The 15,718-nt window shown below is 39.6% G+C and overlaps 1 protein-coding gene across 9 annotated transcripts in view; it reads left to right on the top strand.

The window, feature by feature from the left end:
- Window positions 1-15,718, top strand: part of LOC114138950 (protocadherin gamma-C5-like) — a 238,954-nt gene that overhangs the window by 15,383 nt on the left and 207,853 nt on the right. The window contains exon 1 of one of the 9 annotated variants that reach the window (XM_028008486.1): window positions 507-2,987. The exons of 5 other annotated variants lie outside the window; for them this stretch is intronic. In XM_028008486.1, coding sequence (XP_027864287.1) covers window positions 570-2,987 — 2,418 coding nt within the window. In that variant the 5' untranslated portion in view covers window positions 507-569. Of the gene's footprint in view, window positions 1-506; window positions 2,988-4,637; window positions 7,121-7,710; window positions 10,240-12,334; window positions 14,852-15,718 lie in introns of those variants that run through there. 3 more of the 9 variants (XM_028008503.1, XM_028008504.1, XM_028008498.1) reach the window with 3 other exon arrangements.

Here is a 15,718-nt window from a genome sequence, read left to right as displayed (position 1 = left end):
TGTCTCTTCGCATTTATTTCATATTTCAATTAGATAAAAACATTTTTTTTTTTTTTTTTTACTTTCAATTGGTAATTGGTGCGTGGTGTGTGAAAATGTATCCACTGAAAGGCATTTTTCTGGTAAATATCAACAACAAAAATAAATATTTTTAGTATGTATTTAGTGGTTTTAAGTATGTCAAATGTGCGTTAAGTTATTGCGGTTGCGACGTTTGACAATGATTTCATTTGGATACTTCTGTGCAATGTAACTCAAATCAAGGTGAGAAATCTTTTTCTTACTTGTAATATTAAAATACATGATTTAAACGTGATGTATGGAAAACATTTTATTGCAAGAAGATTTGATACCAAAATAGGGTCAAACTGAAAAAAAAATCTCTGAAGTGTTGTAATATCATTTAAACTCACGGTGTCACTATAGACTTTCTTTGGATTTAAATGTTGCTCCACTGCTTTGCACACCACCCGCAACTGGGTTTTACCTCTGTTCTATAGAAAAGCCGAACCTTTTTTGCAAGTGCGGCAAAAGCGCGTTACTATTCAATTTTTAATCTTCACTAATAAATGGTGTGGCTTTTGGAGAGCAGCGTTGAAATGATGAATAAACGCCGCCTTCAAAGCCAACACGGTATATATTTTTTCTTTTTTCTGATGCATTTCGCTCGCGGAGATCTGACTTATTCCATCCAAGAGGAGCTTAAACATGGGTCTGTTATCGGAAATATCGCGCAAGATCTGGGACTGGACGTGGGGAAACTAGCAACACGTAAAGCTCGTGTTGAAATGGAAGGAAGCGAAAAGCAGTATGTCGGAATTAACCTGAAGAACGGAAATTTATTTGTCACGGGAAGAATAGACAGAGAGGAGCTCTGTGGAGAAAAGCCAGCCTGTATTCTTGTATACGAGCTTCTCGTGGAAAATCCTCTCGAGCTGCATCGCTTGTCTCTACAGGTACAAGACATAAATGACAATGAGCCGATCTTTCCAAAAGATATTATTAAGCTGGAAATAGGGGAGTCAACCGGAAAAGGAGCTAGGTATCGCATTAATGCTGCGCACGATGCAGACATAGGCCAGAACGCTGTCCAAAGCTACAACCTGCAGCAAAACCCCAATTTTGTGCTTAATGTTCAGACGAGCCCTGGGAGAAAATATGGTGAACTGGTTTTAGATAAAGAGTTAGATCGAGAAGAGCAGCAAGAACTAAGAATTATATTAACAGCGGTAGATGGCGGATCTCCTCCAAGATCAGGGACTGTAGTCATACATGTTACTGTTCTCGACGCTAATGACAATGCTCCCGTATTTACCGAGGCTGTGTATTCAGCGAGGTTACCTGAAAACTCTGCTTTAGAAACTCCTGTTATCACAGTAAGTGCATCAGATAAAGATGAAGGAATCAATGGCGAGGTTACATACGAATTTAGTAGACTCTCTGATAAATCTCAGTCTTTATTTTCTCTTGATTCAAAAACAGGAGAGATGATTGTTACAGGCAACATAGATTATGAAGACAGAACGAGATTTGAGGTTTTTGTGGAGGCAAAAGATGGTTATGGACTTTCCACAGAGGCTAAAGTTATCATTGATATTATAGATGTAAATGACAACGCCCCAGTTATATATGTAAAGTCATTGTCCAACCTCATACCTGAGAACATGTCACCTAATACAGAAGTGGGGATCATTAATGTACAGGACAGAGACTCTGGGAATAATCGACAGGTCAGCTGCTCCATCCAGCAAAATGTCCCTTTTAAATTAGTTCCTTCTATTAAAAACTATTATTCTCTGGTGACCACAGGACAACTGGACCGTGAACTAGTATCTGATTACAACATTACAATAATTGCCACTGATGATGGCTCTCCACTTCTGTCCTCCTCTAAAACTATTCAGTTATCTGTAGCTGACATCAATGACAACCCACCTGTGTTTGAGGAACAGTCCTACAGCGCATATGTGAGTGAAAATAACAAACCTGGCTCCTCTTTATGTACTGTTTCTGCTCGAGATCCTGACTGGAGACAAAACGGTACAGTGATTTATTCTCTGTTACCTGGTGAGGTGAACGGTGCCTCGGTGTCCTCATATCTATCTGTTAATGGAGACACAGGAGTGATCCACGCTGTGAGGTCATTTGATTATGAACAGTTCAGGAGTTTTAAAGTCCAAGTGATGGCCAGAGACAATGGTTCTCCTCCTCTCAGCAGCAACGTGACTGTCAGTGTGTTCATATCAGATGTGAATGACAACTCTCCTCAGATTTTGTACCCAGCACCAGAGGGCAGCTCCTTCATGACTGAGTTGGTCCCCAAAGCTGCACATGGAGGGTCTCTGGTGTCCAAAGTGATAGCAGTGGACGCAGACTCTGGACAGAACGCCTGGCTGTCCTATCATATAGTCAAAGCCACAGATCCTGGACTTTTCAGTATTGATCTACACAGTGGAGAAATCAGGACACAGCGGGACATTTCAGAATCTGACAGCATGAAACAGAACCTGATTGTTGCAGTGAAAGATAATGGACAGCCCTCTCTGTCTGCCACCTGTTCAATGTATTTACTTATTTCTGATAACTTGGCTGAAGTGCCAGAACTGAAAGACATTTCTTATGATGAAAACTCCAAGTTGACTTCTTACCTGATCATCGCACTGGTTTCTGTGTCCACCTTCTTTCTGACCTTCATCATCATCATCCTGGGTGTGAGGTTTTGTCGTAGGAGAAAGCCCAGACTGTTGTTTGATGGAGCAGTAGCCATCCCAGGAGCTTATCTTCCTCCAAATTACTCAGATGTTGACGGTACAGGAACTTTACGCAGCACCTATAATTATGATGCCTACCTGACAACAGGATCTAGAACCAGTGACTTTAAGTTTGTATCATCTTACAATGACAACACGCTGCCTGCTGACCAGACTCTGAAGAAAAGTCCAACAGAATTATCAGATGTATTCGGACTTAATGATTCCTCTCCTCAGGTAGGAATACTTCCCGCTATGTTTTTTGATTGCGTTTTGAAATCAACTTGATAATGATAAATATTTGTTTTGTTTCTTCCCATATTGAGACGTATGACAATGTTTTTAAAGCTGTTTGTAGATTCTCACGCTGTGTTTAATATTGCATCGAATATATAATGTTTCTTTACATGTTAACAAATGCTTTATATATTTTTTTTCATTTGTTTCGTGTTTTCATGTCTTGTAGCATCTGCGTTTGTCCAGTTCTCTACTTGAAATGATTTAGCTTTTATGTTCTGACTGACGTTTTTGCAGTTATTGCTGAATTACCGTTTCGCTTTAGTCATCTTCTGGTCAGGATCTTTGGCCTTTAATTGTACTTTTGCAATTTTTTTCTGAACATTTTCAACTGTAGTTAGTTTTAACTCGATTGTAAGATGAACTGTCTTCATTACTATAATCAATTTTTAAAAAATGCTGTTCTTTCACGAAGTTCCATCACTCATAGTATTACTTTACTATGTTCTTAACTGTCTAACAGCGAAGTTATTAAATATACTGTATGATTATTGGAATATGTATTAGGCAAACCCGCTTTCTGGCGAACGATTTAAAATAGTTACGCAGATGGAATGGGAAAATACACCACAGTTGTATTACATTGAGTACTTTAAGATCCTTCTTTCATGTTGCTAATTAAGACAGCACTTTGCTCCTTGGTACCCAGTGACATATTATAAACTGCTTTATTTTTGGCAGTGGACATTTGTGCCAGCTTTTGATTTTTGCAGTAGAAAAAAGCTTTTTTTATGTGTTTCTCTGTCCTTGGTTCTGAAAAAAACAACAACAAAAAAACGCTGTCACTGCTGTTTACATTTGTACCGTCGCACATTCAAAACATGATTCTACGGTAGAAACATTTCATAATAATTTGCGTTCCGGGGAATAACGTTGCATATTCAGCAATGTCTGCTTTCCCCAAATTGCTTACCAATATCAAACATTATAGTCGCCATGGTAATTTATTTCGCCTCTCTTTGACTCTAGTTTCGAAATGACTTGCGTATTGTTGTAACAAACATGCGCACAAACCTAAAAGGGCTAGTACACCATTTTTACGTTTGTTGTGATTTTGTTTGATTTTCTTGATGAGACTTTATTGAATTTATGGAATGCTGAACAAGAATTAGTTTTCGGGTCCCGAGAAAAAAAAAAAAAAAGGAATACGATCGGTAATGAGAAAATAAGTCTGGGATGGGAAGTATCGATTTTGCTAGTGCCAACGCGGAGTTTTCAAAAATAAATAAATAAATAAATAAATAAATAAATAAATAAATACGGAGAATTATTTTAAGTTAAAAATATTTAATTTCTACTGCGTTACGAGATTTAAAATAAAACTTTTCTGGTAATTGGTTTATAACGAAAACATGTAATTTCAATTCTTTTTTCACTACAATTATAAAATTTTTGCAACACAGAATGAATTTTACAGTTTGAAATTATATTGTTGGAATATGTGACAGCTCTTCAAAATAATATTCACTGTTTCTGATGAGACGTTGTAATATCATTTAAACTCACGGTGTCACTATAGACCCGTTTTGGATTTAAATGTTCTCCAACGGCTTTTGCACACCACACATTTTCGGGCTGGACCTGTCTTATATGAGAATCCGTGGACAAGCGCGGTAGAGAACCTAATTCGGAAATACAATAACCCTCATTAAAAGAAGACGTAGCTTTTGTAGACCAACTTGAAGATGATGCATAAACGACGGGATCTAGAATGGCACGGCGTTATTTTTTTCTTTGTTCTGGTGCAATACTCCAATTGCGATCTGACCTATTCCGTCCAGGAGGAACTGAAACGCGGATCTGTAATTGGAAATATCGCACAAGACCTGAAACTGGACCTGGGAAGACTATCTGCTCGTAAAATCCGGGTTAAGGTGGAAGGAAGCGACAAAGAGATGATCGGAATTAATCTGAGAAACGGAGATTTATTTGTCACGGGAAGAATAGACAGAGAGGAGCTCTGTGGAGAAAACCCAACGTGTATTCTCAAATACGACCTCCTTATGGAAAATCCTCTGGAGCTGCATCGCTTGTCTCTGCAAGTACAAGACATAAATGACAATGAGCCGATCTTTCCAAAGGATATTATTAAGCTTGAAATCAGGGAGTCAACCGGAAAAGGAGCTAGGTATCGCATTAATGCTGCGCACGATGCAGACATAGGCCAGAACGCTGTCCAAAGCTACAACCTGCAGCAAAACCCCAATTTTGTGCTTAATGTTCAGACGAGCCCTGGGAGAAAATATGGTGAACTGGTTTTAGATAAAGAGTTAGATCGAGAAGAGCAGCAAGAACTAAGAATTATATTAACAGCGGTAGATGGCGGATCTCCTCCAAGATCAGGGACTGTAGTCATATATGTTACTGTTCTCGACGCTAATGACAATGCTCCCGTATTTACCGAGGCTGTGTATTCAGCGAGGTTACCTGAAAACTCTGCTTTAGAAACTCCTGTTATCACAGTAAGTGCATCAGATAAAGATGAAGGAATCAATGGCGAGGTTACATACGAATTTAGTAGACTCTCTGATAAATCTCAGTCTTTATTTTCTCTTGATTCAAAAACAGGAGAGATGATTGTTACAGGCAACATAGATTATGAAGACAGAACAAGATATGAGATTTTTGTGGAGGCAAAAGATGGTTATGGTCTTTCATCAGAGACAAAGATTATCATTGATATTTCGGATGTAAATGACAACAGACCAGATATAGACATAACGTCCTTGTCCAATCCCATACCTGAGAATGTAATACCTGGTACAGAGGTGGGCATCATTAATGTACAGGACAGAGACTCTCAGAATAATGGACAGGTTCGCTGCTCCACTCAGCAAAATGTCCCTTTTAAGTTGGTTCCCTCTATTAAAAACTATTATTCTCTAGTGACCACAGGACAACTGGACCGTGAATTAGTGTCTGGTTACAACATTACAATCATTGCCACTGATGATGGCTCTCCACCTCTGTCCTCCTCTAAAACTATTCAGTTATCTGTAGCTGATATCAATGACAACCCACCTGTGTTTGAGGAACAGTCCTACAGCGCATATGTGAGTGAAAATAACAAACCTGGCTCCTCTTTATGTACTGTTTCTGCTCGAGATCCTGACTGGAGACAAAACGGTACAGTGATTTATTCTCTGTTACCTGGTGAGGTGAACGGTGCCTCGGTGTCCTCCTATCTATCTGTTAATGGAGACACAGGAGTGATCCACGCTGTGAGGTCATTTGATTATGAACAGTTCAGGAGTTTTAAAGTCCAAGTGATGGCCAGAGACAATGGTTCTCCTCCTCTCAGCAGCAACGTGACTGTCAGTGTGTTCATATCAGATGTGAATGACAACTCTCCTCAGATTTTGTATCCAGCACCAGAGGGCAGCTCCTTCATGACTGAGTTGGTCCCCAAAGCTGCACATGGAGGGTCTCTGGTGTCCAAAGTGATAGCAGTGGACGCAGACTCTGGACAGAACGCCTGGCTGTCCTATCATATAGTCAAAGCCACAGATCCTGGACTTTTCAGTATTGATTTGCACAGTGGAGAAATCAGGACACAGCGGGACATTTCAGAATCTGACAGCATGAAACAGAACCTGATTGTTGCAGTGAAAGATAATGGACAGCCCTCTCTGTCTGCCACCTGTTCAATGTATTTACTTATTTCTGATAACTTGGCTGAAGTGCCAGAATTTAAAGATATTTCGTATGATGAAAATTCCAAGTTGACCTCTTATCTGATCATTGCGCTGGTTTCTGTGTCCACCTTCTTTCTGACCTTCATCATCATCATCCTGGGTGTGAGGTTTTGTCGCAGAAGAAAGCCCAGACTGTTGTTTGATGGAGCAGTAGCCATCCCAGGAGCTTATCTTCCTCCTAATTATGCAGATGTTGACGGAACAGGAACTTTACGCAGCACATATAATTATGATGCCTACCTGACAACAGGATCTAGAACCAGTGACTTTAAGTTTGTATCATCCTACAATGACAACACGCTGCCTGCTGACCAGACTCTGAAGAAAAGTCCATCAGACTTTGCTGATGTCTTTGGGGAGCTTGACTCCGTGCCAGAGGTATGATTTTTTTTTATTGTTAGGTCAATTCTATAGAACTACCTTAAAAAAGAGAACATTTTATCATCCTTCTTATTTGCATTGTTACTGGCTGATTTTTTTTTTTTTTTTTTGTGATCTTTGTGTATTTATAGTTCCTCTTTTTTTAATTGCCGTTTTTTATTTCTTGTATCTTGAATTGTATCTAATTTGCAATGATGTGCATTAATTTGATATTACTTTCAAAGTTGTGACGAATTTGGCGCTGATAGAAAAATGATGCTTTTTCTTTCCAGCTTGCTCTTGAAAACAGGGTCCTATGATTTATTTTCGATTTTCGCACATTTCTTATTATTACAATAATGTTATTATTATTATCCTTCTAAACATTATCTTCGTAATATCAAAAGTTTTAGTTTCTTTGGTCAGTAAAAAAATACACATTAACATATTTCTAATTAGTTTAAGTGTATGTTAAAATCCGTGTCGTTGCTAAAGCAGGAAACATGAAAATACAGACATGTCGTACCGCAGCAAATACTCATGGTGTCAGTATGTACTAGTAAACGAGATCTCTGAATCTTTCTCCTCCCTGAACTGCCACCGCATACCCAGAATTTGCTTTTGGAAGACAGATAACAAATTACGCATGCTTTACAATTGATGTTCTTCATTTTGAATGCAGGATAGACGGAGTACATTTTTTTGTTCACAGTTTCATTCTAAAGTGGCGTTTCTTAAGGGAAAGAAAAATGAATATCTTTCGGGATGTCGTGCGCCGGGGCCTTGCTTTTATTGTTCTTTTTATCCACCTTGTTTTTGGAGACGTGAGCTACTCCATTCCAGAAGAGATGAAGCGAGGATCCGTGGTCGGAAATATTGCTAAGGATTTAGGACTGGATCTGGGCACGCTGTCTGTTCGAAAGGCTCGTATTGAGACAGAGGATAACGGCGTTAAATACTGCAGCTTGAATGTCAAGACTGGAACTCTAATTGTCGAAGAACGAATGGACAGGGAAGGACTTTGTGAGAAGCGGGCATCGTGCGTCGTAAAACAGGAGGTAGTGCTTGAAAATCCTTTAGAACTGCATCGTATTAACATTCACATTCAAGATATTAATGATAATTCTCCCCAGTTTAAAGAGGAATCAATTAAATTAGAAATTCGAGAATCTGCGATGAGAGGGGCGACGTTTCTCCTTGATGAAGCGCATGACGCAGACATTGGCGACAACGCTGTGCGGGGCTACTCACTACAGGAAAATGATTATTTTAAGTTAAATGTAAAGTCAAAAGGAATTGGACGGAAATATGGCGAGTTAGTCTTAGATAAAGAGCTGGACAGGGAGGACAAGAACACGATTACATTTTTACTGACTGCATTTGACGGCGGATCTCCTCAGAAATCAGGCACCGTTGTGATACACGTCACTGTTCTGGACGCAAATGATAACGCCCCAGTGTTCAGCCAGGTAGTTTATAAAGCGAGTCTCCCTGAAAATTCATCAATGGATTCTGTTGTTCTAACAGTGTCTGCTACGGATGCAGATGAGGGAGTGAATGGCGAAATCACTTACGGATTTGATCACGTGTCCGATGAAAACCAAATTTTTATTTTAAATCCACAAACCGGTGAAGTAAGAGTAGGTGGAACTATTGATTATGAAAGGAAATCGTTGTACGAAATGCAGATCAGCGCTAAAGATGGTTTAGGATTGGCCTCATATGCAACCTTAATTATTGACGTAACTGATATAAATGATAACGCCCCGATTATTCACTTAAAGTCATTGTCCAATCCCATACCAGAGAATGTGTCACCTGGTACAGAGGTGGGCATCATTAATGTACAGGACAGAGACTCTGAACATAATCGCCAGGTCAGCTGCACAATCCAGGAAAATGTCCCCTTTAAATTGGTTCCCTCAATTAAAAACTATTATTCTCTGGTTACCACAGGACAACTGGACCGTGAATTAGTATCTGAATACAACATTACAATAATTGCCACTGATGAAGGCTCTCCACCTCTGTCCTCCTCTAAAACTATTCAGTTATCTGTAGCTGACATCAATGACAACCCACCTGTGTTTGAGGAACAGTCCTACAGCGCATATGTGAGTGAAAATAACAAACCTGGCTCCTCTTTATGTACTGTTTCTGCTCGAGATCCTGACTGGAGACAAAACGGTACAGTGATTTATTCTCTGTTACCTGGTGAGGTGAACGGTGCCTCGGTGTCCTCCTATCTATCTGTTAATGGAGACACAGGAGTGATCCACGCTGTGAGGTCATTTGATTATGAACAGTTCAGGAGTTTCAAAGTCCAAGTGATGGCCAGAGACAATGGTTCTCCTCCTCTCAGCAGCAACGTGACTGTCAGTGTGTTCATATCTGATGTGAATGACAACTCTCCTCAGATTTTGTATCCAGCACCAGAGGGCAGCTCCTTCATGACTGAGTTGGTCCCCAAAGCTGCACATGGAGGGTCTCTGGTGTCCAAGGTGATAGCAGTGGACGCAGACTCTGGACAGAACGCCTGGCTGTCCTATCATATAGTCAAAGCCACAGATCCTGGACTTTTCAGTATTGATTTGCACAGTGGAGAAATCAGGACACAGCGGGACATTTCAGAATCTGACAGCATGAAACAGAACCTGATTGTTGCAGTGAAAGATAATGGACAGCCCTCTCTGTCTGCCACCTGTTCAATGTATTTACTGATTTCTGATAACCTAGCTGAAGTTCCTGAACTGAAGGATATTTCTCTTGATGAGAAGAACTCCAAACTCACTTCCTATTTGATCATCGCACTGGTTTCTGTGTCCACCTTCTTTCTGACCTTCATCATCATCATCCTGGGTGTGAGGTTTTGTCGCAGAAGAAAGCCCAGACTGTTGTTTGATGGAGCAGTAGCCATCCCAGGAGCTTATCTTCCTCCAAATTACTCAGATGTTGACGGTACAGGAACTTTACGCAGCACATATAATTATGATGCCTACCTGACAACAGGATCCAGAACCAGTGACTTTAAGTTTGTATCATCCTACAATGACAACACGCTTTCTGCTGACCAGACTCTGAAGAAAAGTCCAACTGATTTTGGTGATGTGTTTGGAGACAACAAGGACTTTCCAGAGGTAAAAAAAAATTGTTTCGTTTGACCTGCCTATCAACTTCAAGTACTTATCGATCCTTTTCATATTTATTTACTCATTTTTCATACCACCTCTCATAGTAGAGTTCTTTAACTTTTTTCCCTTTTCAGAGATATTTTCACCAAAATTTATATAATAACTTCCTCATCGATTTTTCCTTTTATATAATGCTCCTCTTCATTTTTTTTAACCCTCTGAATGATTTGCAATTTCTGTCATGGCTTACGTACTAGGATGTTCATATTTGGGTACCCCCTACCTTTTTAGTAATTTTTATCCCCACACTTTTCTTATGTTGAGCATATATTTGTCTCTCTTCTCTTACTGAACCATTTTATTATGCGTATACAGTAATTCAATGTTCTCTTATTCTTTGATTTTGCCAGGTCATAAGTTATCGTTTTTTTTTACTTCAAACTGTTGTATTTTTCTAACCTATAACTGGCGTATGCATATTTTTCACTCTTTCAAACAGTATAACTTTTCATCAGTTTTCTAAAACATATTTGAAATCTTGAGGTAGTTTTGAGCACTTTATTTACTTGTTCGTTTGGAGTGACTTGTGGTAATTTGTTCAACATCCATAATATGAAAGTGTCAAATATTATAAACCATCGTTTCATATGTTGGTGCGTGTGTCAGGAATTATTCTAAACTTCTACGGTTTGCTCGTTTGTCAGTGTTCTGTGTTTTTACATTCAAATGCGGGGTTTTTGTTGTTATAGTTTCACCGACTTCAATGTGAACGCTCGCTTTCCATGATTACTGCTAAAAGCGCAAAATGAACTTAAGACATGAAGTGATGGTCTGTATAACAACGGCGGAACTTTATGTTCCCCAGTTACTGGCTCACGGGTTTCCCCGATTTCTCCAAATGAGGTAGCAGCTTAGTTTATGTCTCTGTCCCGGGTGCTGAAATTGACTGCTACACTAGTCGTTGAAATTTATGAATGACCCACTTATTTAACATGCCGAAAGACATTTCAATCAAAGTTTTGTCAATAACTTCTTATTAGATCATATAATTGGATGCTACGATCTCTGATTTAAAAGAAAGTGTCGTGATATGTTTTTTTATCTGTGTTTATTTTGAGTTTTCTGTGTCCCTGAGTATTTGTGCTGTCCCGTCTCCCCCTTGATCATTCCCAGGTGTGTCTCGTTTCTGTGATTGTCCTCTGTGTATTTAATGCCACCTGTGTGTCTGCGTCTCTGTCGGGTCCTTGTCAATGTGTTCTTGTCCATGCGTGTAGCCTGTTGCTGCCAGTGCTGAGCCATAGCCTTCCGCTCAACTGTGCTGCCAGGTTTTTGGACTTTTAGAATTTATTTGAGCCTATTTTCATCATTAAACTCCCATCATGCATCTCATCTGGGTCTGCTGCGTTTCCCTCACCGCTTCCACCACCACGGTTCATGACAGAAAGAAAGAAAAAATAAGTTAATAATAAGGTTGAATGGCTGGATTTTTGAATACTTCAAAAACGTTTATCAAGTTATTGGTGTTTTCACTTTGTGCTCACAATAAGAAAAAAACTCAACGAAAACCAAACAATCGTGAAAAGATTTGTGAGACGTAATTAAAATTTAATTCGTTGAAATACGGAGCGGACGGGGTGATGACCACTAACGATTTTTTTTCTCATTCAGTGTTTCCACGTTTTCTCTTTACTGAAAACAAACATGTATGATCGCGTTCACTTGAAAGGTGTTTGCATTTATATTTGCACGGAGCGATTTAACAATTATTAACTACGAAAAAGACACATGAAATTTCCGATGCTATTTTGGAAAACTCAAAACGCTTTTTACGTTTTAACGACACGGGAATGATGCACTTTTAAACATTTAAAAATTTAGATGAGCCTTTGCAGTAATGACACAAAATAAAAGTCCGATTTTACTTCAATAAGAATGCATTTATTTGATTGATTTAATATTTTAATGGAATCATTTTCTTTTCAAAATACAGATCGTGATTTTGATAGCTTTTGCTGAGTTGTCATTTTTTAGCTATACTCAAGGTGTCACTAAAGACCAACAACGCGTTTAACCCCGAAGATGTTTTGCACACGATCCACCATGAGGACTGGGACGTATTTCGTCTTTTTCCTCTAAAGCTGGAGCAAAACCCAAGGAATGCTGAAATCGTAATCGAAAATACTTCGTTACCGAAAACTTATCTGGATTATTTACGTGTCTGATGATGGCGCATGGAATACGTTTTCCCGGGATCTATGGACTCCTCTTTGTCCTTTTTGTTGAACACTGCACACAGGGAGAACTGACCTACTCCGTCCAAGAGGAGCTGAAGCACGGATCTGTCATCGCAAATGTTGCCAGGGATTTAGGACTGGGATCGCAGGGAATCGAGGCTCGTAAAGCCCGTGTTGAAATGGAACGAAGCGAGAAGGAGTATATCAGAGTTGACCCGAGAACCAGAGATTTAGTGGTCGCCGGAAGAATAGACAGAGAGGAGCACTGTGGACAAAAACCGAGCTGTGTTCTTAAATTTGACCTGCTTTTAGAAAATCCCCTGGAACTGCATAGGTTGTCCCTTCAGGTTGAGGACATAAACGACAATTCTCCAGTGTTTCAAAAAGATACAGTGAAGCTGGAAATCAGAGAGTCTGCTGCCAAAGGAGCCAGGTATCGCATTAATGCAGCGCACGATGCAGATATAGGCCAGAACGCCATTCAAAGCTACACCTTAGAACAAAACCCCCACTTTGTGTTTAGCATTCAAACGACCAGTGCTGGCAGTAAATATGGAGAGCTAGTCTTAGATAAAGAATTAGATCGAGAAGAACAGCAAGAATTGAAATTATTGCTAACAGCTGTAGATGGTGGATCTCCGCAGAGATCAGGAGCTGTAGTCATACATGTTACTGTGCTCGACGCTAATGACAATGCTCCTGTGTTTACCGAGGCTGTGTACACAGCCAGTTTTCCGGAAAATGCTCCTTTAAATACTCCAGTTATCGCAGTAAGTGCAAACGATGTAGATGAAGGTGTTAACGGCGAGGTGACTTATGAGTTTGGCCGACTGTCTGAAAAATCAAAAAAGTTATTTTCACTTAATGAAAAAACTGGAGAAATAATTGTAGCAGGTGAATTAGATTATGAAGAAGGATCGAAGTATGAACTGATGATTGAAGCCAAAGATGGTTACGGCCTGTCTTCAGAAGCTAAAGTGATTATTGATATCACTGATGTGAATGACAACGCTCCATTAATAAATATAAAATCCTTGTCTAACCCCATACCTGAGAATGTGTCACCTGGTACAGAGGTGGGCATCATTAATGTACAGGACAGAGACTCTGAGAATAACCGACAGGTTCGCTGCTCCATTCAGCAAAATGCCCCTTTTAAGTTGGTTCCTTCTATTAAAAACTATTATTCTCTAGTGACCACAGAACAACTGGACCGTGAACTAGTATCTGATTACAACATTACAATCACTGCCACAGATGAGGGCTCTCCACCTCTGTCCTCCTCTAAATCTATTCAGTTATCTGTAGCTGACATCAATGACAACCCACCTGTGTTTGAGGAACAGTCCTACAGCGCATATGTGAGTGAAAATAACAAACCTGGCTCCTCTTTATGTACTGTTTCTGCTCGAGATCCTGACTGGAGACAAAACGGTACAGTGATTTATTCTCTGTTACCCGGTGAGGTGAACGGTGCCTCGGTGTCCTCCTATCTATCTGTTAATGGAGACACAGGAGTGATCCACGCTGTGAGGTCATTTGATTATGAACAGTTCAGGAGTTTTAAAGTCCAAGTGATGGCCAGAGACAATGGTTCTCCTCCTCTCAGCAGCAACGTGACTGTCAGTGTGTTCATATCAGATGTGAATGACAACTCTCCTCAGATATTATATCCAGCACCAGAGGGCAGCTCCTTCATGACTGAGTTGGTCCCCAAAGCTGCACATGGAGGGTCTCTGGTGTCCAAAGTGATAGCAGTGGACGCAGACTCTGGACAGAACGCCTGGCTGTCCTATCATATAGTCAAAGCCACAGATCCTGGACTTTTCAGTATTGATCTACACAGTGGAGAAATCAGGACACAGCGAGACATTTCAGAATCTGACAGCATGAAACAGAACCTGATTGTTGCAGTGAAAGATAATGGACAGCCCTCTCTGTCTGCCACCTGTTCAATGTTTTTACTTATTTCTGATAACTTGGCTGAAGTACCAGAACTGAAAGACATTTCTTATGATGAAAAGAACTCCAAGTTGACCTCTTATCTGATCATTGCGCTGGTTTCTGTGTCCACCTTCTTTCTGACCTTTATCATCATCATCCTGGGTGTGAGGTTTTGTCGTAGAAGAAAGCCCAGACTGTTGTTTGATGGAGCAGTAGCCATCCCAGGAGCTTATCTTCCTCCTAATTATGCAGATGTTGACGGTACAGGAACTTTACGCAGCACCTATAATTATGATGCCTACCTGACAACAGGATCCAGAACCAGTGACTTTAAGTTTGTATCATCCTACAATGACAACACACTGCCTGCTGACCAGACTCTGAAGAAAAGTCCAACAGATTTTGCTGATGTGTTTGGTAGCTGTGACATATCTCCCGAGGTAGGCACCTGTCTGACGGACTAATACTACTTCAGTTTATGTCTTTGCAATATTCCATGCAATATTTTATTGTTTACAAATTTGGTGTCATATCGAGGTATTTGCAGTTATCTAATATTCTCTCTTAAATATCTGAAATCTTCAAGCATAATAGTGGAAGGTTGAAAAAAGTATGACAAAAGATTGCATTTAGTATGCAGCTTCTCACAACACTGACGCCAATTTTATAAGTCCAACAATAGTATTTGCTTTGCTTTTATCTTTAAATACATGTACAATATCAGAATTTGCTTTATCTTGTGGTCAAAAATTCTTGAGGAAGCCCTATGTACACTTTTTGATCTGATTTCTTTGAAATGGTATTGCAAAGATAATACCATAATACTCTTCCTTTAAACAGAGTCTATTTAAGTTGTACTTAATGAGATACGTTTTCAAATCTGTAAATAACAAAACAAATCTGTTTTTGGACATGCTCGTATTAGCAATTAAATTAAGGAAGGGTTATTGCTTTTTAGTATGTTTGATTTGTTTTGTTGTTGTTCAAGTTATGAACAACACACACACACACACACACCCACTAACATGACTGCTTTAATGATTATTCTTAGAGACACTGTATAGATTACTAAGAGACAAAAAAGTTTTTATTGTGAAAGTTTTTAATGACGGGCAGGATGAGCATCATCCGTCAAACTCCGTAAATTTTGTCTGTGTCACTTTCCGTACACATGAACCGTACAGATTTCTTTTGCATGATTTTAGCACTCACCATACTTATGAAGTGAATATCAGAAATTATTCAGAGTTCTTATTGCTTTTAAAACATCCTTCTGCAGCATTGTTTAGCCTTTAAGATCGCTTAGA

The sequence above is a fragment of the Xiphophorus couchianus genome, chromosome 23, assembly GCF_001444195.1.
Source record: "Xiphophorus couchianus chromosome 23, X_couchianus-1.0, whole genome shotgun sequence".
Taxonomy (NCBI): Eukaryota; Metazoa; Chordata; class Actinopteri; order Cyprinodontiformes; family Poeciliidae; genus Xiphophorus; species Xiphophorus couchianus.
The sequence above is the reverse complement of the archived record's forward strand: the minus strand, read 5'-3'. Positions and strand labels throughout refer to the sequence as shown.